The 20,066-nt window shown below is 51.1% G+C and overlaps 1 protein-coding gene across 11 annotated transcripts in view; it reads left to right on the top strand.

Annotated features, from left to right (window-relative positions):
- CACNA1D (calcium voltage-gated channel subunit alpha1 D) overlaps nt 1–20,066 on the top strand; it is a 313,594-nt gene that overhangs the window by 271,660 nt on the left and 21,868 nt on the right. For 7 of the 11 annotated variants that reach the window (XM_053669278.1, XM_053669276.1, XM_053669275.1 and 4 more), the window contains 10 exons: nt 1,298–1,342; nt 1,768–1,896; nt 4,187–4,252; nt 5,742–5,833; nt 6,666–6,825; nt 7,394–7,521; nt 7,659–7,755; nt 9,993–10,095; nt 11,338–11,439; nt 16,575–16,705. In XM_053669278.1, the coding sequence (XP_053525253.1) occupies nt 1,298–1,342; nt 1,768–1,896; nt 4,187–4,252; nt 5,742–5,833; nt 6,666–6,825; nt 7,394–7,521; nt 7,659–7,755; nt 9,993–10,095; nt 11,338–11,439; nt 16,575–16,705 (1,053 nt within the window). The remainder of the gene's footprint in view (nt 1–1,297; nt 1,343–1,767; nt 1,897–4,186; nt 4,253–5,741; nt 5,834–6,665; nt 6,826–7,393; nt 7,522–7,658; nt 7,756–9,992; nt 10,096–11,337; nt 11,440–16,574; nt 16,706–20,066) is intronic. The other 4 variants (XM_053669277.1, XM_053669280.1, XM_037134650.2 and 1 more) reach the window with 2 other exon arrangements.

The raw sequence follows: 20,066 nt of genomic DNA, 5'->3' as shown, positions 1-20,066 counted from the left end.
TGAATTTCAGTTGAGATGTGATATGCCCAAATTCCTCATTTTCTGAGTTTTGTAGAGTTTTATTTTTGGTCTCAGGAGGCAGCTGTTGACAAGAGTGAGGCTTCAGAGTGGAGCCCTGATTTTCCCTGTAGCCCTAGGGAGGAGAGCCCATCAGGTCAGTGTGCACATCCATGCGTGCACACACGGCCCATAGCCGCACAGACGCACCGTGCAGAAAGGCTGCCTAGCAGCCCCAGAGTGCACACCTCAGTGCTGGGCCCCTGCCAGAAGAGCCTCCTTGCTTTGTGGGTCTCCTGGTAGACCAGCTGCTTCAACACAGGTGACCCTACCAGAGGGAATAGAAAGGCCATCATTTCCCAATTCTTGTTCAGTCCTCACTGTTTAACCTAAAGATGCCTCCTGATATTTGTTAGAGCTTGCTTACAGCCTGTTTACATTTTCTGAAGCTCTTACTGAGCATCAATAAGTGCCAGTTACCACACTGGGCACTAAGTAGAGTGAGGCAAGGCCCTTGCCCTATGGGGGCACCCGTCTTATGGGGGACACAGTGATCCAAGGTGGTGAGTGCTGTGATTCTGCACCCTGGGGCCTTGAGAAACAGGAGCCCCACCAGACCTGGAGTGAGGCAGAACTACTGAAGCTCAGGGCACACTGGTCCAGAGCTCATTCTCTCAGTAGTCACTAGAGCTTTGTCTTCCTTGGCAGCAGTCTGAGCTGCCAGTTGGGAAAAATAGACCCTTCTGCCCCCACTGACTTGGTCTGTCCAGCTCCACAGAAGCCCCACCAGAGGGTATTGTGGGACACAGGCTGCCCAGGCTCGTAGCCCCAGGAACAGAGGGTGGCCCAGGAAGTCTGTGGGCCACAGGCAGCTGCCATGCTGTTTGCCCTGTTTGGTAGTCATCCTGTGGCCTGTGGCGGAGCAGCGAGTTCCTGACACCCACACTCTGATTCAGCAAAGAGAGCCAGTCTCTCCAGAAGAAGCAGAGCCCCACTCTGCATTTCTGTTCGTAGGGACAACTGAAATCTTGAAGCATTATCTTTCCTGGGCATCTGTCAGCCTTGGAGCCTCATATCTTGGGTGGCATGATTTAGAAGTATCATGTCAGCCCGTGTACATGGCTGCCCACCCTCAAGTCCAGATCCAGGCAGTTCCCTGGCAGTTTCCCAGGGAGGAAGCAGGTGTGCGGTCCTAACACATTAACCACAAATTGTTAAAAAAAGGGGGAGGGGATGTCCTCCTGAACCACTGCTTCCTTTCCAATTCATTAATATATTCTCAATCTTTGATTTCTTAAAGCCAAATGAAAGTGAAAATGTCCCTGTCCCAACTGCTACACCTGGGGTAAGATCAGCGACTAGTCCCCAGGGGCTGGGCCTTTTCCTTGAATTTATTTGACCATGTTGAGTTTTTCGCTAGTTGTCCTGTATTCCTTTTCTGTATTCTCCATGATTGTTCTTCCAGAACAGTGTCTGCAGTGGTTTGCATTCATCATCAGTGTCCAGCACTCTCAACCAGCCCAGCGTTCACCTCTTAATACACTAGACCACAGTGGACATGCATGTGCTGTGTGGACGCAGTTTTCCAAGCCCTGTGTTGTTAGCATGTAACTTTTCCTTTCATATCATGCTTTTTAAGGTGAAAAGGCCCTAGAAACACATCTTCAATTCTTACCTCTGTCACCTGTGTTTGCATCTGTTGCTGTTTTTCTGAAAGTGTTGCATGTTCTACTTTCCATTGGGTTTGACCTCTCCATGATAACCCTTCAGAACTCTGAAGAGAGCAATAGAATCTCCATCACCTTTTTCCGTCTTTTCCGAGTGATGCGATTGGTGAAGCTTCTCAGCAGGGGGGAAGGCATCCGGACATTGCTGTGGACTTTTATTAAATCCTTTCAGGTAAGAGCCATGCCAAGGGCTTCTCTTTGTCTTTAAAGATCCTGTATAGGTCAGTGATGGTCCCTTGTTGTGGAGAATCCAGACTCTCCTCTGCATGACCACGGTGACCACTAGGTCACGTGACTGCCCAGGTCACATGACCACCTAGGTCAACAGGGAATATGGCATGCTGGAGGGACCTGACCCTGCATTACTTGGGTAAATCAAATAAGATTACTTCCTTAAAGGGAACAGAAAGCAGTGAGGACCTGCAGCTGAGAGTTCTGCACCATTTCCAAGACTGATAGAGCTGTGGAGCCTCTCAGTTCCTTGGTCCAGTCCTCCCCAGGAAGCATGATGGTGGGGGGTGATATCTGAAAGCAGTAGACCCCCAGCAGCCTAACAGCCTCTCCCTAGGATGGCTTCACCTTGTAGGACCGTAGCAGTCCTGGCTGCCAGCTAGTCTAGACACGGGTCAGAGACCCCTGTGCTTGGGCCAGCATGTTATCACCAGTGTCTGGGTTATCCAGTGCCTGGAAGGACATTTAGGCATAAGCCAGGTCTCAGTCGTCACTTGTGATTCCTCAGCCTGGTGTGATTAGGTTCTGGTCTATTCCCAAACCTTCCAGTACCCCACCCAGATGCTCCAGTCTTCTGGACTGAATCCATGGGGAGAGGTGTATAGATTCTCCCTGTACTCATGCAGGGAATTTGTAGATATGCACAGCATTAGAAAATGAATCATGCATCTTTGTTCCTTTATTCTTTGACTATTTTAATTCAAAAGTAATAGGTGCCCACATTAACAAGTGCAGCAGTCCAAAGATAAACCAAGAAAAAGTTCATACTGAGCCCTGCCACCTCTGAGGTAACCAGTGTTAACATCCCAGGAAGTATTTTTCCACAGTGGAAGCATTTAACACGTAAAGAGGAGGAGCGATGGCATCTGGGGAAGGGGGTAGATCCAGAAACTCAGAGAAGGAAAAATCTCCAGTCCTGGTGGGGGAAATGCAGGAGCAACCAAAATGCAGCCCTGAGAGAGGCAGGGTGGCGCGGGGGCCTGAGGCAGGTGAGCCTTGATCTTGGTGAGGGATGAGATCCTAGTCTGTTATAAACATAAAGCACCAAAGTTTGTGAGTGAACCACTATAGAATACAATGAATTCATGTAATAACGTCATTCCTACTTACTTTTAAAGAAATTGCTTAACTTTTTAATAAATTCATGTCATGAAAACTGACAAATGGTGCCAACAACATTCTTAAATATTCCATAATCTAATAAGAAAGTGCATATACATGTTGGAAAGCCACAGGGTTAGCGGGGCTCCAGGAACCAGCCCAGCCGTCCAGACGGTGCGGCTGCACCCGGCCGGCCTGGCAGTCACGGGCCCAGAGCTGGCACACGTCGGGGAGTTTGTAGCGCTGGCCTCCTTCTGGTGCCCTTCCGCGGACAGGAGAGGAAGTGGATGCTTCATGCACTCCACATTTTTACACTGTCAGGTATGAAACTCTGGGCGCTCCTCAGGGGCGTGCCACGCACAGGGACATCCGCCGTCACGTGAGCTGAGGTGAAAAGCGGTTGAGGAACAGTGTTAGAGGACCAGGGTCTGACCTAACACACGTGCTTGTTGTGTTCGATGTTCCCAAGGGCGGCCCAGGCTGACAGCCGTCCAGCCTGTGCTCCTTCTCGCCTGGCCCTCCCCCAGCTGTGTGGTTCTTTCAGAAAGTGTGCCTTTTGGGGAAAGTGTCTTGCTTTTCTACAGTGACAGCCAGAAGGTGCTTCTTTTCCTCTGACCCAGTAATTCCACACCTGAGACTTCACCTTAAGGGAACACTTTAGGAGACGGCCAGGTGATTTTGCACAGTTTCTTGGCCAGGTGGACTACAACAGCCCCTCGCCCCCGCCCCGCACGTGCCCATGAACTTCAGTGGAAGCCACCTCAATGTCAGTGTTCCGGAAGGGTTTGCTCAAGTATGATATTTTCACAAAGGAACCCAGTGAGGAATTTAAACATTACTGTGAAAGTGATGTGTTGGGTTGACCCTGTTTAGGGTTGGGAGACACTGTTAATGACTGTGGGAAGCTGTCCCGCCTGCAGCCGCACACTGCTCAGTGTGCGTGTGGTTGTGGTGCTCAGGACCGAAACCCTCGTGCTGGGCTCGGGTGTGAAAGGTCCTTCCTCTCTGTGGACGTTCTTTCAATATAATGTGGAAAAGAAAAGCACGTGGCCTTGCGTGGCTCTTCGGTCTGTGCCCAGGCAGTGACGGGTGAGAGGGCGGTGCTGAGCCGAGCGCTTCCTCTCTTCCAGGCGCTCCCGTATGTGGCCCTCCTCATAGCCATGTTGTTCTTCATCTACGCAGTCATCGGCATGCAGGTAAGCTCCAGCTCCACTGGGGTCCTGGGGAAACCCAGGCCTATGGCATGATGCACCTTGGCCAGAGGGAATGGAAAAATGTGGTCATGCATTTGCAGCCATTGCCTCAGCTGCCTAAGAGGAGTGGAGATGAGAAAGACATGGCTCCAGAGAAGGGAGCCGGTGCCACAGAGAGCCGGGCTCACAGAGCGCGGAGGGGCTGGAATAAGCCAAGGAAAGCTGGGTTTGGTGGCACTCCTCACCCCTAACATGAGTCTCAGGAGAATCAACTGATTGAGAAAATCTATAGTTGATTTTAGCAATGGGAAATGCTGTACTAAAAGAGGCTGTAATTGTCCCATTTTCTGCACCAATGTTACTAAGAAGATACTTGGTTATACAAGTAGTTTATACTTTGAAAAATTGAAACAAACTGGTTCCTGATGCTGTGGGGAGCCTGAACTGGGAACATTATCTTGCCTCAGTAGCACCCAAAGAAGCATGAAACCAGGTCGTTCTGTGACCCTGGCTGGGGGGCATCAGATACTTGCCAGCCCCTCCTGGGGTGGGGAGCAGGACTGGAGCTTCAATAACAGCTGAGCCCTAACACGGAGTGGCTGCAGTGGCCAGAACCTCCAGGAGGAGAGGGAGGTGGAGGGCAGCTTGTGGGGCTGGGCCACCCTGGGTGGCCTCTGTGCCATGTTCTCTGCTGGTTGGAATAGGTGCCCTCTTTCAGACGGGGGAGGGATGTGAGGGTAAAGAGATGGGGTGATTCCAGAGGCAGAGAAGGGGTTGTGCTTCTTTATTTTATTCTTAAGGCATAGAAGGATTCACAAGTTGCTAGGAATCCCACCAGGAGTTGTGAACCAAGAATCAACATGCTCGAGCCCCTGTCATTAAGCAGCATGTGATGCCATGTGTCCCGAAAGGTCCTTTATGCAGGATGCTCTCATACAAGCCCAGAGCTGTCTCAGAGATCTGCAAACTGCACTGCATGTACCACCAGTGGCACTTCAGTCTGCTTCTCTAAGTCCCACAAGTGTTTCCTAATTTCCCCTTACCCTGGAGGTAAAGCCTACCCTCCTTTCTGTGGCTCACTGGCCTGGCACAAGCCTCACTGTTGCCTGTCTGTGCATACTCATTCTCTTCATTCCCTGGAGCACCTGCGTAGCCCCAGTTTTTCTGGGCCTTCATCTTATTCACCTGGAGCCTCCCTGACCCAGCCCCCAGCCTCTGATATGTGAGCCTCTCTGTGCTCCCCTGTCCAGCTGGACCATCCCAGCTCTCACCCAGAGAAGGGAGCTCCACGAGGGGAGAACGTGCCCAACATCACCTCGTTCTCAGTGGTTAGCGCAGTGCCTGGCACTTCTTTGTGAGTAAATGAAGTACCAAGCACCCTGGGAAAGCCCTGTTGGTGTGACTCGAACTTAAGTTAGTTCTAAATTCACATATGGGGGATTTTTTTTATGACAAAATGTATTCTTTTTTCCCTAATAATTTCTCCACCCAGATGTTTGGGAAAGTTGCCATGAGAGATAACAACCAGATCAACAGGAACAACAATTTCCAGACCTTTCCCCAGGCGGTGCTGCTGCTCTTCAGGTGACTGGCTCCTGCACGGGCCGTGTCTCTCTGCAGCTTCGGGCTCCGGACAGAGCACACGTGTTGTGGAAGCCATGTGCCCGTGCCCAGTGGATCATGGCAGCTTTTTGTATTCGTTTGTTTTGCATTTTTAAACAGAGACACTGGCGTCTCAGGCACAGAATGTTGCTGGCTTGTTGAAACCGCTGTGGTTGTTCAGATTGTGGGGGGCTTGAGGTGTATCCTTTTGGGAGTTAGTGGGCCCACTAAGGCCACCGGGGAAGTTGAAGGAGATAAGCTTACCCAGGGGAGCGTGCACTGAAACACAACCAGGAACACGGACATTTTGCAGGAACAGAGAGGCCTTTTACACAGCCATAGGGGACACCCTAAAATGTGGAATTTGACATGTTATGGGATTGTTTTTAACCCCAGTTAATTAACTGTGTAAACAAGGGTGCCTCAAAAAGAAAGCACTTTATAGAAATCATAGAAATATTTGGTAATGTCTTTGGTGACTGGATAGCAAGTCATTTACAAGTTAGGCAGCTTCTCCTCCTTAGCTCTCAACAGAATTGAATGGGGTCTAATCAAGTTGTCAGATGTTAAGTCAGTAAAAGATAATTAATAATCCATAGCAACTTTAACATAAGGGTTTGAAGAAAAGGCACACAAATAGACATCACCTTTTATAAAAAGAACTGATGTGCTTGTATTGACTGATATAAATCAAAGGAAGTTATAGCAGGGCCTCCACTTACTGAGATAAATTGCACTTGAACTAAGTAGGAATTTCATATTTTCACTAATTCTTCCCCCACTAACAGCCCTTTCTTTGCTTCCTTTGAAAAAGGTGTGCGACAGGTGAGGCCTGGCAGGAGATCATGCTGGCCTGCCTCCCGGGGAAGCTCTGTGACCCCGAGTCGGACTACAACCCCGGGGAGGAGTACTCCTGCGGGAGCAACTTCGCCATCGTGTATTTCATCAGTTTTTACATGCTCTGCGCGTTTCTGGTGCGTGGTCGGAAGGGCTCCCCCTCTGAGTGAGCAGGTGTTGGTGTGGTGTTTGGAATTCAGGCCAGTGCTGTCGCTGCGGGTGTTCTGTGCTGCCACGCAGTGCCCCGCCCTCCAGCTGGCAGCCTTGGCAGAGGCTTTTGCTTAATCACTGAATGCGAAGCCCCTTCATTGTCAGCAGGGCTTTGATGCTCAGTCACAGGCTTGGGGCAGTCACGGCCCTGGCGTTTTAGGGCTGCTGATTTCTGTATAAACTTTCAAAGCCAATGCACGTAGCAGTGACTTAAGAGTGTGAATTATTTGGTAGCAGTGAAATTATAAAACTGTAGTGTGCTTCAGAAGTCCAGATAACTCATCCCCTCACCCTCCCCTGGGACTAGAACCCAAGCCATCTCGGTAAGCTAGAAGCCTCCGTTTCCTCAAATATTCTTTAGAAGGAAAGTTTTTACAGCCTCTTTGGAGAAGTGGGTTCAAGTGTTTTTGTCCCCGTAGTGAGGAAGCACTTCCGGGTCTGGCCCACTTCATCCCCCTACAGCTGAAGCTCCCTCTCTCTCATTTGCTTTTATAGATCATCAACCTGTTTGTGGCTGTCATCATGGATAACTTTGATTACCTGACCCGGGACTGGTCTATTCTGGGACCTCACCACTTAGACGAATTCAAAAGAATATGGTCAGAATATGACCCTGAGGCAAAGTAGGTTGGAAAGGGTTCTGTGTGGCTGGTGTGGGCTGTTTCAGGCACGTTGGCTGTGGTTTCTGTGGAAGGCGGGATGGGCTGGAAGCTCAGGCCAGCAGTGCTGCCCTGGACCTCACGCTGGACTTTGTCTCCAGGGGAAGGATCAAGCACCTGGACGTGGTCACCCTGCTCCGCCGCATCCAGCCTCCCCTGGGGTTTGGGAAATTGTGCCCACACAGAGTAGCCTGTAAGGTAAGTGTCCTGTGTGGGTGACTGCCTCTCTTGCTGTGACTTCGTGGTTCATTAAAAAACACTAAGTGACATTCCTTCAAACCTGTCAGGCACTGGGGATGCAGAGGTGAATAATGTGTGGTTCCTGTCCTTGGGGAGCTCCCAGAAGTTTGACTCTGAGGACACCCTGTCAGCCAACCATGAGAATGGGAAGGGGATTATGTAATTTGTCACTGTGTGAATGGAGGGGGAGGTGGCATTTGCATGAGGTCTCGAAGGAGAGAGGTGGGGGGCTGTCGGCCTGGGAAGGGCATCGCAGAAAGGAAGCACAGAGAACCCAGACACGGAGGCAGGAAAATGGATGTCGCGTTGGCAAACGGGGAGGCACAGTGTGGCTAGGACAGAAGAGGAAGTGGCAGACGGCCACAGGCACAAACTCAGCGTAGCTGTGAGGAGCCTTCCACGCTGATTCCAGGGAAGAGGCGCGAGTGCACCTCCACGTTATGGGGGCGGCTCTGGCAGTGAAGTATGCTGGGCGCAGCAGGACACCCAGGAGGGCTGTTGCAGTTGTCTAAGTATGAAGTGGTGAGAGCCAGAGTGAGGGCAGCGGATGCGGGGACAGTGAGGATGGGGTGGCTCAAAGCTCCACTTGGGAAGTACGATGGAGGAGACTCGGCCCCTGGGCATTTCCAGCCCGGGTGCTGGTGGGCGCCCTGCGGTGCCCTCTGCTGCTGGAGCTCCCCTCCTGGGGAGCTGCGGGCGGGGGGCTGCCACGGATGGATCCAGACCTCCCACCCACTCCATTTCTATAGCTCTCACGTCAGACCGGGCTCTCTGTGAGCCCCAGCCATGATTTCAACAGAAAAGGATTCCCCTTTTAAAAAAGAAAAAGATCGCAAGTTTTGTCTGTTGAAACTTGACCCCCATAGCAATCCAGCCAGTCTGCATTCCAGGGTCTCTGGGCCTGTTCTAGACAGGTAACCAAGTAGAGTCGACTATGGATTTCGGGCATTCAAAGAAATTTTCTAGGCCAGACTCACTGTTCCCTGCCCCGAAGTCCCCGGGGTCCCATCGCAAGTCCTTGGGGTCCTTGCCATGTCTCTGATTCTCCTCAGCCTGGACTCGGGGATGGCAGTTGACTTTCTTTTTCATAAATTTCCCAGCACCAGCCTCTTTTCTGCTTTCTAAGAATAATGAATTCCCACTTGTAGCTGTCATCTTGTGTTTGTATTTCCAGACCCTTTTACATGAGGATCTAAGTGTCCTCAAGGCACAAAGTGGTCCATTTTGTTGACTCAGGAACTTGTCAGGAAAGGTGACTAGGCATCCCGGCTGCCTGTGCTGGGTTTGGAGACATTTGGTTGGTAATAGGACTGGGAATTTAGGTGGGATGCATCATGCAAACACACACTTCCAGTCCATTTAATAAAGAAGAAAAAAAAACCCCTTTTCTTCTTGCTTTGTTTGGAGGTACACCCTGTCAGCCAAAAATATGGAATGTGAAACTATTTACAATTATAATTACCATCATTTAGCACTTAGCTTGTTGCAGGTGCTAGGCTGAAAGCTGTGTCCCTGATCTTTCATCTTTGCACGGCCCCTTTGGTGTGGGCATGTCATCTGTTTTTACAGGTGAGGTTCCTGGGGCCCAGAGAGGGTGTTTGTCACCCGCTCCTGCCCGCCTCTCAGTGCCGGTGTTGCAGGGAACAGGAGAGCGGGAGGAGAAGTGGGGGTGCTGCCCTGAAAGGCCAAACACTTGGAGGAACCACGTGACTCCGTGAGGCTCTCACGAGGGCACGGTCCTCAAAGGAAGCTCCCCGCGTTAGGAACAGTAATGAACGACATTGCGTGAGAACATGAGTCCGTGCCCTGCACCTGTCTCGCTGTGCCTGGTACAACATTTTACCCTCGCGGCAGCCTGAAGGATGTGCCCAGAAGAGAGTCCTGACCAGCAAGGAGAGCTGGTTAATGAGAAGGGGAGAAGAATGCAGAAACAGTGAGATGGTTGAACAGTTGAAGTTAAAAACAGAAGAACAAAATACCCCATCTAAGGGCCAGCATTTGTGTTTCATGACTAAATCTTTGATCTTTGTCTTGTGAGAGCCCTCCAGCTGGCAGGCGCTCCTCCCATGGCTGTGGAATTAAATTGAGGGTCGACTACAAAAGAGATGAGGGAGAAACAGAATAAACGTAGAAAAGGGGTATGGCTGTCGTCAATCATTCACGTTTTAGTTAGAAACTTTTCTTTCTGTTTGCAGAGACTAGTTGCCATGAACATGCCACTCAACAGTGATGGGACAGTCATGTTTAATGCAACCCTATTTGCTTTGGTTCGAACAGCTCTTAAAATCAAGACTGAAGGTGAGCATTCCCTGGGAGCAGGTCAGGTGGTAGAACTGGGGGGAGATGCCCCCTCCCGCCTGTGTTCTCCTTTCTGGGCCTTTTCTTGTCCAAGGAGGTCCTGGGAAGAGGGTGGCGAGTGCAGTGAGAACGGTTGTGCTGGCGGATGCAGCTGTGCCCACCCCCCTCCCACCTTCTTTCCTTCCTGTATCCTTCACTGGTCCCAGAAAGTTTGGAGGTGCTCATTGCCACTGCTTACTACAGAGCGGGAGAAATAGGTGGGAGATCAGGGCACACACGTTCACTCCACTTATGACCTGTGTGACCTTCATAGAGGGATCTGGCTGTTCTGACCTGCAGTTTGTTTCCCTGTGGAAAGGAAATAAACACACCTATGCCAGGGGAGTCCTGGGGACAAGATGAGCTGATGTCTGCAGAGTCCCCTCTGCAATGCTGGCACATAGTGGGCATGTGGGAAATACTGTTCAGACCAGCGTCTTTTCAGCTGGCGCAAAGCAGAGTGGCCTTTTGGGCTATGTGAGACCCTCCTGGATAAGCCCTGCGGCATGGCCATTGGGGCTGGCTCGGTGGCTGTTTTGGAGGTGGAATGGGAGGCAGAAGTGACCAGGAGGGGAAGAGGCGGAGACTGTGAGGGAGGAGAGAGGCCAGAAGGGACACTGTGGAGCCAGTGGACAGCTGTTTTCCTGAGCTCAGGGTGACTGTCCAGCAAAGCCAGTCCCTGCACCTAACGTGCTCCTTGCAGGGTGCTCCTGTGCCCTGGGCCCTGGCCGGCATCAGTGAGGGACGCCAAGGGCAGGACACTCTTCTGTACTGACATGTTAGTGGAGGGAAAGAACCTCGGCCCTTTTGATAAAAGGCCAGGATTGTGTGGGTGCTGCAGAGGAGCACACACAGCAGGAACTGAAAGTCTTGTTTGGGTGAAATTTAGTCTGGGTCTTCAGGGCTGGAGGCAGGATTTGGCCTTCTAGACAGGGAATAGCAGGAACGGAACAGGAATTCCAGGCGTGGGCTTGGGATTCTAGAGTAAAACATGGTTGTCCCCACAGTGGAGTGAGCGTCTCTCTCTGCTGCTATAGGAAATGAGAATGACCCTGCCTGGGGGGAGCCTGCGGGAGGGGTGGCCCACCCGAGGGCCCTGCACCAGCCGGGTTGGGCTGGGAGGAAGGCAGCCATGGTCGGAGCAGAGGGAGTGCTGGGTAGAAGAAGCAAGGCCTGTTTTCTCCTCTCGTGTTTTGAATCCAGGGAACCTGGAACAAGCTAATGAAGAACTCCGAGCTGTGATAAAGAAAATCTGGAAGAAAACCAGCATGAAACTACTTGACCAGGTCGTCCCTCCAGCTGGTGGTCAGTGTAATCTATTTCCTAAGTAGTTCTTGGCCAGCACGTTGGTTTCAGTGACAGTGTCTCCAGCCAGCCCAGACTGCAGACTGCTCACGTGTCAGCTAGGTCACGGAGGCAACAGCCCTCGCAGGCCCCTCAGCCCCTCGGTGGGATTATTTAGGGGTAATATGAAGACCGTGCTGAAGGGGGGGTGTCAGCGGGAAGGGAACCAAGATGGCTGGAGCGGGGGTTCTCCTGTTGGTAGAGGAATTAATGTTAGAGAACAGGCTTGCTGCCTCAAACCAAAAAAAACCTATGTTTTTTGGTCCAAAGTGAAATGTTTAAAACCAGTCTCCATTTATCCTTTAATATATTGTTGAAAGCTTCTCAGGAAAGATGGATAGCTGTCAGAAAATGGTATTTCCCAAATGTTCTTATCAAGACTGAGTTTACTACCCTAATGACCAAAAATGTCCCCTTAATTAGAATTTAGAGTAGGGATAGGACTAACAGGTGTGCTTATTTCCTTTTGTTACTTATCATGAAATAACTCACTAAACTTTTTCAGACTTTTATATATATATATGTATATATATGTATATAATGGGTGTATATATATAATTTATACACTGTTTTTCCACTTTTGTTTAAGTGCACATGGACTTAGAAGCTGAGGTGTTTTTCTTTTGTTTTGTTTTGTTTTTTACTGTTTCACTTTCACGTTTTAAAGGTGCAGGATCAGTCCACTCAGGTCACCGCACAGCATTCCATCACCCCCAGCCCCGGGCACATGCTAAGCAGTTGGCGTATTTTGTAACCAACCAAACCTTTATAGTGTCACTGCCCCTGCAGCTTTCAAGTTGGTCTGGCTCAGGGCTGGCTGCCGCCTCTGGAACCCCAGGCCAGGATGGTGGCCAAGGCCTCTCCCCCTGAGAAGCTGACAACCTCTCCCTTTTGGGGGCAGAGAGAGCAGTGTGATGGCCAGCTCTGCTCCTCGGCATAAAGCAAGAAGCGGTATGAGTTTTTGTCGCTGCAGGGAACTGCCCACAGCTCGCATGGCCTCCCGCTCAAAATTGGGGACATGACCCACCAGGAAATGATAACGGGGAAGCAAAAAAGTGCCCCCCCCAACAAAAAAAAGAACAAAAGCCCCAAACTGCCACCCAGAGAACCCTGGCCGTCCACAGAAGAACTGATACTGCACATTTAAAACGACTCTTTGGTTTCATTCTTTTCTTTATAGCTGCACACCCAAGTGCTCGCATGGCTTAGATATATTGGTTTTGTAAAATTGTAACAATGTGCTTGAGGTTTTTCTGCAGCCTCCATTCCTTTCAACTCTCAGTCTTTCAGAATATTCTGAAGCAATTCTGTTTTAGGGTGGTGGCATGGAATCAGAGTTATCTCTTGCCAACTGTATTCCCCTACAATGTTTCTCAAAACACGATGCATGCTTCAGAATAGTGGGCTGTCTGTCTACGTAAACCTTCCCCACGTGGCCAGAGCCCTGCTCCGCCCGCTGCCCTCACGTTGCTCTTGCCGTGCCACCTGCGTTACGCACTGGTCTCACTCACACGCAGGCCCATCCTGGCTAGACCCCTGGACAGCATCATTCACGGTACCGTGAAACTTCTTTTCTTTCTATTCGACCAGAAAAAAGGTCCACAATTTGGCTCACCATCTAAGCTCCCTTCCTTTGAAGAACTGATCAACTTCTAGGTCTAATAGACTTCTCATAGAGGCTACATATTCTTCTGCTTTCTTGGCCCAGAGATGGGCCTGGCTTTTTTTTTCACTATTTCTTAAAATGGATTGAGGTTTAGGATGATGTGTTCATCTATTTCAGAATGGTGTCAGGTGGCATTATAAAACCGAGAAGAAGGGAATGGGGCCTTAGAGGAGATGGAATGCTCCAGAAGTTCTGTGCCCTGGTTTGTGTACGTGCCTAGGGTCATGCTGATGAGACTGGACCTCAGATCATGGCTGTTGCCACTGAAGAAGTTCAGAAGGCAGAGTGTTTCTGGCTTTAGTGAGCAGACCCTGAATGAGTTGCCGAGCAGTGTTTTAATTTCTGTCTTTTTGTTTTTGACTTTCACATTCCAGCTGGCCAGTGGTTTCCAGCCTTTCCCACATCATGGCATGCTTAGGAAATAAGAATGTTAGTACAGCCCCCTGAGCCAGCAAGTGGGTAGCTCCCCAAGGGTGAGGGGCTCCGTGTCCCCATGCTGTCCCCTCATTAGAGAGCAGCAGACCAGACCGGGGAGCTGTCTTGGCACCCAGGCAATGTGAGGTGGTCGGGGAGCCCCTTCCAGACCTGGTGGTGGAGTAGGTGCTCATCTTAGGAGGTGCTGCTGGCTTAGGTGTGATGTGAGGCGCCCCTAGGCTGTTATGAGCTTCATAGTGAGGGGACACTCAGGACTGACCCCTGGGTTACCATCTGGGAACTTTCCTTCTGCAGGAGTCTGGCTGTGGGGACGGCCTGTCTGCTATCTTCATCATAAGGCTGAGGTGTCTTGTTGCTCACCTTGGACTTTCATTCCACTCTTCTTCAATCGTGCCATGCCATCGTGTGGGTCCTCCCCATTTCTTTAGAAGTCCCCCCTCCTCCCAGAGGTTCTCCCTGCCTTTGGGCCTTTGTCCTTGACCTGGATCTTTGGCTCCGTGCCCTGAAGAGCACTCGGAGCCGACACCCCTTCCCTTTCTGTCCCGAGCCCAGGCAGCCTCCCTGCATTCATGCCTTCTCTTCCATCCTTTTCTGTCCTGCTATAGCTTTTACATCTTCTGTTTTTGAGGATTTTTCCTGGCCTCAGGCTCAGTTAGCTCAGCATCTCAGTGGAGCAGACCAAGTGGTCCTTGCATTTTGCCCTGCAGACGCCTGGGCGGCTGTCTCCGCTCTGGACTTGCCCCTCCAGGAGAAACACGGTCCGCCCTTCGCTCTGAGCACACTGCCACCCTAGCTCTGGGCCACGGAGAGCCAGGCCTTCCTGCTGGAGCCCCTTGACCTCCGCAGGGTAGACCAGTCCAGGATGAAGGGAGATAAGGGTAGGCCGGCGTGTACTGGGAGCATCCCAGTATGGAATGAAGGGCCTTCTGTAGGTAGAGTGGTGTTTTTCTGGAAGCCCCCAGAGAAGCCTGGAAACCCTGGGCTGCAGAGGCCAGCTGTGGCGAGGCAGGTGGATCCCCAGGACCCCCTTCGCAGCCTGTAGTCAGTCCCCCTGACTGCAGCCCAGCAGAGACAGAGAGACGTGTCTTCTGGGAGAGGCAGCCCCAAAGAAGAAGGTGGCCCGTGTGGCAGAAGCCAGGCCATCCCTCAGGGAGGTGTGCAGGGGAGGAGGAGAGCCCAGGCTTGGCGCTCATGTCCTACCTCCACTGGCCTGGGGCCCGTCCTTTGTCTCTCTCACCTGTCTCAGGGGTGAGCAGATCCACCGTCTCAGAGTTGTAGCTGAAGAGGCCACGCGACCCGTGTGGAACTCCCCTGATACAGGGCCTGGCACTCGTGGATGCCTGAGAGTAGGGGTAGCTGGAACTGGGCCAAACGGGGAGCAACTTGAGAGCGAATTGGGTTGAAATGTCAAGACCTGGATGGTCTTTCTTCACTTGCCTCCTTGCCCCGTGAGTGCATCCTTGGGCCAGCCTGAGACTGGTCAGGGGCCCTGGTTGCACATGTTCTGCAAAGCCTCCGGCTCACTTTGGTGGCCCCTACGCCACTCCAGGACTTGCCCAGTGTGGGCTGGGAAGGAATGCGGCACACTCGCATAGCCAGAGCAGTCCACGCATCTTCCCTCACGGGAGCACTGAGTAGCCCTTGACCTACTCAGTTTGGAGAGGTGGCCCAGAATGGCCTGGGTGTGTCCAGACAGAGATACCTCCTACATAGACACTAAATGAATCCCACCCAGGGTGCATTAGGGAGCACAGTGGGCCTCCGTGTCCCCCAACCTGTGGTGCTCCATGATCCATTAAAATAGATGCCACTGTCGGTGGGCTGTAAAATAATGGTGCTATGGCTCACGGCCATCCAGCCCCCCTGCCCCCTCCCCCTGCCACGGCTGGGGACTACCCCGGCAGGGGGCTGAGCGCTTCACACACCTTGACTCCTGTGAGCCTCACAGCTCCTCTGAAAGGCAGGCCACTTTACATACAAAGAGCACAAGCCCACAGAGGTTGAACCCCTTGCCCCGATCATATGTAACTCTTACAAGGGCAGCCTGGCCAAAAGGTTAGCTGCACTAAAGCCTGGGGGCCAGCAGCCATTGTACCTCCCAGCCTCTGCAAGGCATGGTCGGTGGTCCGTGGCTCCCTGTGGGGTGCACCTCAACTTTCCACCCAGGAGGCCTTGGTGCACAGCAGATCTGGCGGTGAGCACCCCTGGGAGAGTGAGGCTTGCGGAGACCCCTGGGGCACACGCACTGCCAAGGTGGTTTATCATCAGACAGCCGGAGCCTCTATTCTGCCTCATGCATCACCCGTAAAATGCTCAGCAGAGTTCCAGTTTTCAGCGATCCATGTTGGTTGTTTCTGAATAAAACAGAAATAAGTCAGCTCAACCATGAGGTTAGTTGGCGCTGTCACAGCACAAAACAGCAAGCGGTTCTGAATTGCGGACCAAGAAATGGCATATGGAGGCTATTGGCAGAGAGTCAAGGGGCACGTGAAAATCTGGGTTTGCAGTCACTTTACTGAACCTTCCTCTTCTTCCAAGCTTGTCTGTCACCTTTCTGAGGTCTCTATCTTTATCTCCAGGCACAGGGATTTAGATGGTTAATTGCCCTCGGTGTTCATGGTAATTACACATGCGAATCCCTGTGCACGGGAGTGAAAATACGGCCTGTAAAGACTTTTCTGTTTTGTAACTTTTATTTTAAGTAAATAACCAAGACAGCACTTGGTAGTATTACTAATACGCTGCTCTATTAAATTCATGACGAACATTATTTTCTGCGATGTCGAGTATCAGTTTATTTAACTGACTCTAACTTTAAGCCTTAACTGCTTTGCCAGACCTTGCTTTTTGCTAGATCTAGTCTCCCTCCTGTGTAGTCAGCCGAGAGCTCGGCGCCTCCTGCGCGCCCCCACCCCTGCCCCAGCCAGCAGCCAGCGTGTAGGCCTTGGTGCAAACGTGCTGATTCGGGAGAGCTCTGTCTGGTCTCTCCGTTTAGATGATGAGGTAACCGTGGGGAAGTTCTATGCCACTTTCCTGATACAGGACTACTTTAGGAAATTCAAGAAACGGAAAGAACAAGGACTGGTGGGAAAATACCCTGCGAAGAACACCACAATCGCCCTGCAGGTGAATGGTTGTTTTGTTGTTTTCTCTTTTCACTAACGATTTTACAAGCTTATTTGAAATACTAGAGAGCTGACAGTTCATGGTTGAGCAGTACCACAAGGATTTTGTTTAAACTGAGATACTGCACACTCCCCAAAATGTGGACTAGCCATTTCTGGGCCACGAGGTAAGTGCCTCCCTCTCCTTGCTTTCTCTGCCAGCCGCTGCGGCCTGTGGGACAGGACCCCCAGCACAGTGGCGGTGCTGGCACAGCCCTGGGGGAGGGGAGCGAGGGCGCCCCGGCACCTGTCTCCTCCACGCTTCCCCCAAGGCAGAGCCCTCAGAACAGGCCCCCACCTTCCCCCAGCCCCGGGCCCGGGCCCTAGCTGCCCACTGAACAGCTTTCCATCTGAACGCAAGTGCTTTGTTTTGTTTCTGTTTGTTTCTTACCCCACTGCTTGTTGGTTTTTGGTCCATTTCAGTGACATCTATCACCTCCCGGTGTGCGTGTGCGTGTGCGTGTGTGTGTGTTTGTGTGTGCATGTGTATGTGTATGTGCGAGCCTGTGGTGTGTCCGTCTCTCTCTGTTGCCTCCCGGTGGCCCTCCCGGAGGCTTGCTGTGCAAATGCTGCGCTCTCACACCCAGGCCAGCCTCTCCTCCCCACCCCCCAGCCAGTCCACCCCCTCCCCGGGTTCCCAGGGTGTGGACGTGGCCTTCGGGAACCCCTGGTTCCGACCGGAGTGCTGCATGAGAATGTCGAGTCCTGGGTGAGCCCGGAGCTCTGCGGTGGGAGCAGGGGGAGGAGTCACGGTGGAGAGCTGTACAGAGGGGCCAGGGAGGGGCTCTGTGAGTGCTGGTGATGGAGACAGCAGGGTGCAGAGGGCAGGAGAGAAAGATGCTAGGATCTGAGAAAGGGGAACCACAGAGGTTGGCAAACTGTCAGAAACAACTCTCCAAACGAAACCCTGTCATCTCTGCCACCCACAGTGCTGCTAGTCCATCATGAATAGGATAAAGGAGGTTTCCTTTTTAATTTATTTACTTTTAATGAATTTATTAAATTACTTTTATGTACCTGTTATCACCACATGTGTTAAATTAGGCCTTATAGATATTGGTAAGGGTCAATGTAAAATAGTCCTACACTTTTTTTCTGGGGGAAAATGCCCCGTATTGATTGTTTAGTGTTCAAAGTCATGGTCACTGTCAAAGTGAAGGCTTGTCTGTGATCTCGCCAAGAGAAAGAATGTGAATGTGAAAGATGATGACAGTGAATGAAGGCATGTAGGGTGCAGACGCCTGTGTTGGGTCAGTAGGTGCCCTGTGTGACAGTGACCTGCTGATTCATGGTGAAGCCTCTGTTCTCCCCAGACAGCCGCAGGGTGAGGGGAGTAAGCCGAATCCAACTGCAGATAATTTCTGATCTTTCTTTCTCTGATCCCACCTCCTAAAGGTAGCTCAGGGAACCACAGGCCCAGTCAGTAGCTCATTGCTGTCTCAGGCTGTGGATTTGTAAGCAAAGCTTTGCCCCTCTGGCCGATTCAGTTTGCAAAATGACAGCCCTTCTGATCACAGTTCTCAAGTAGCCATAGACAGACAAAGCAAACTCGAAGGTGTTTGTAAATTTGAAAGGTCTCTGGCCCACACATCTTGAGGGCAGTGTGGCCAAGTTGGGTGCAGAGAGAGAGGGTGAGGAACGTGTTTCTGGCGCCTCTTTCTGAAAGAAGCCTCGGGCCTGGAGGACTAGGCTGGTGGGTGTCCGAGGGCGTGGTACTCTCGGCTTCTAGGAACTGTTTGCTTGTTCTCAGATTCTAGCTGGTGGGGTTGGTGGAAGTTGATGACTTTTCTGGAGAGGAAACCCACTCTTTCATGGGTGTCTGTGTTATAATCCACGATAATCAAGTTAGCCCTGTGTTATGAGAGCCTTCTGTTTTCTGAGGAAGACACAGGTGATGACCACCTTGATACAGAGTTACACCTTTTCTGAATTCCCAAGACTTCCTGACTAGATGGCCTCAGTGCTCGCTCTGGTGACTGGATATGTCTGCTTATAGACTTTTGATATTTTAAACCTGAAAAACACCACGTGGCTAAGTAATTACCACATCATATGAACCGGCTTCACTGAGTGTTTAAGTTGAAGGTTTGAATGCTACATTTTTAAGTCATGGGTTGAAAGACTTTGTTACATTGTGTTACAGTAATGCTGAAGTGGTTCTTTTTCTCCTACCCATTTTCCACTTTGTTGTTTCTAGAAAGAATTTTATTTCCTCTTGCATAAATTCAAGTGAAATTCACATATTTCTGGTTAGGTGGTAATATAAAAACATCTCACATGGCTCCACCGGGGGCCGAGGCTGTGGCTCTGATGTATGTTGCATGCACAGCCTGCGGAATTAAGTTGTGTTAATAACCTTGACAGATAAATTCTGAAAATGCATTTGACTTTGAAGCAAACATTAAAAATAAAAAAAAAAGTTTGTCTCCTTGAAGGATAATTCTAATTACATTTTTGGCTCCCTCGGCTCTAGAAATGGCTTTAAATATGATTTGTCACTCTACTTTTAATTAGCGCGAGGAGGCTCTTCCTTCTGGCATGATGAAATATTACGTGATGATGTAGCAGTTAGGGAAATGGGGCTGAGCGGCGATGGGAGAACTGTACCCGCAGTGTCACTAGGACAAGTACATAGGTCCTCAGGGAAGCACCTGAAAGTGGGCGTGGCTAATTGAGAAGTGGGCTGAGTTGCTTCTCGCTGTGCCAAGGGTGCCACGTGGCTGACCGACTGCTAATGGCAAGTGGAGTGTGGGCAGTACGGTGTGAGCGCAGAAGTCAAGACATAGGCATGGGTGTGCTTGTGCTGCGTAGGGTGCCGTCTGTCTGAAAAGCATTGGAACCGGGCACTGCGCCCCGTGAAAATGGTGTTCAAGGACACACAGATGCGCTGGGGCTTTCAACCCTGTGGGCTCCACCTGGTCTCCCTGTGTTCAGACCAACTGCAGTGTCCCCGCGCCATGAAGGGGAGTGGCTCGAGGAGCTCCTGCATCCATGTGCGGGCGGAGCTCGGCACCCTGTGTCCTCTGGCCTCCGTGGTCTGAATGAGTGTGCAATTTCCATCTGTCATCCATTCTCGACATTAACGCCAGCCTTCTCTCCAGCACCTCTCCAGAGGGAATCGGAGAGAAGCTGCACCAGGCCTTTTTTTTCTCACCCATCCCCTCCATGCCATATTCACTTTAGTTTGACTCAGCATTTGCTCTCCATCCATTGTTGCTGCATCCGAGCGACCTGCAAGTGTCCATGAGGAGCAAGTAAACAAAGGAACAACAGGTCTGCAGCCGTACAAAGTGTGTCCCCTCCCAGCAACCAGTGAGACCCCG

The sequence above is a fragment of the Artibeus jamaicensis genome, unplaced genomic scaffold (assembly GCF_021234435.1).
Source record: "Artibeus jamaicensis isolate MK-2021 breed Jamaican fruit bat unplaced genomic scaffold, CSHL_Jam_final contig_519, whole genome shotgun sequence".
In the NCBI taxonomy this organism is placed as follows: Eukaryota; Metazoa; Chordata; class Mammalia; order Chiroptera; family Phyllostomidae; genus Artibeus; species Artibeus jamaicensis.
Note: the sequence above shows the minus strand (reverse complement) of the source record. Positions and strands in the feature narration are given on the sequence as shown.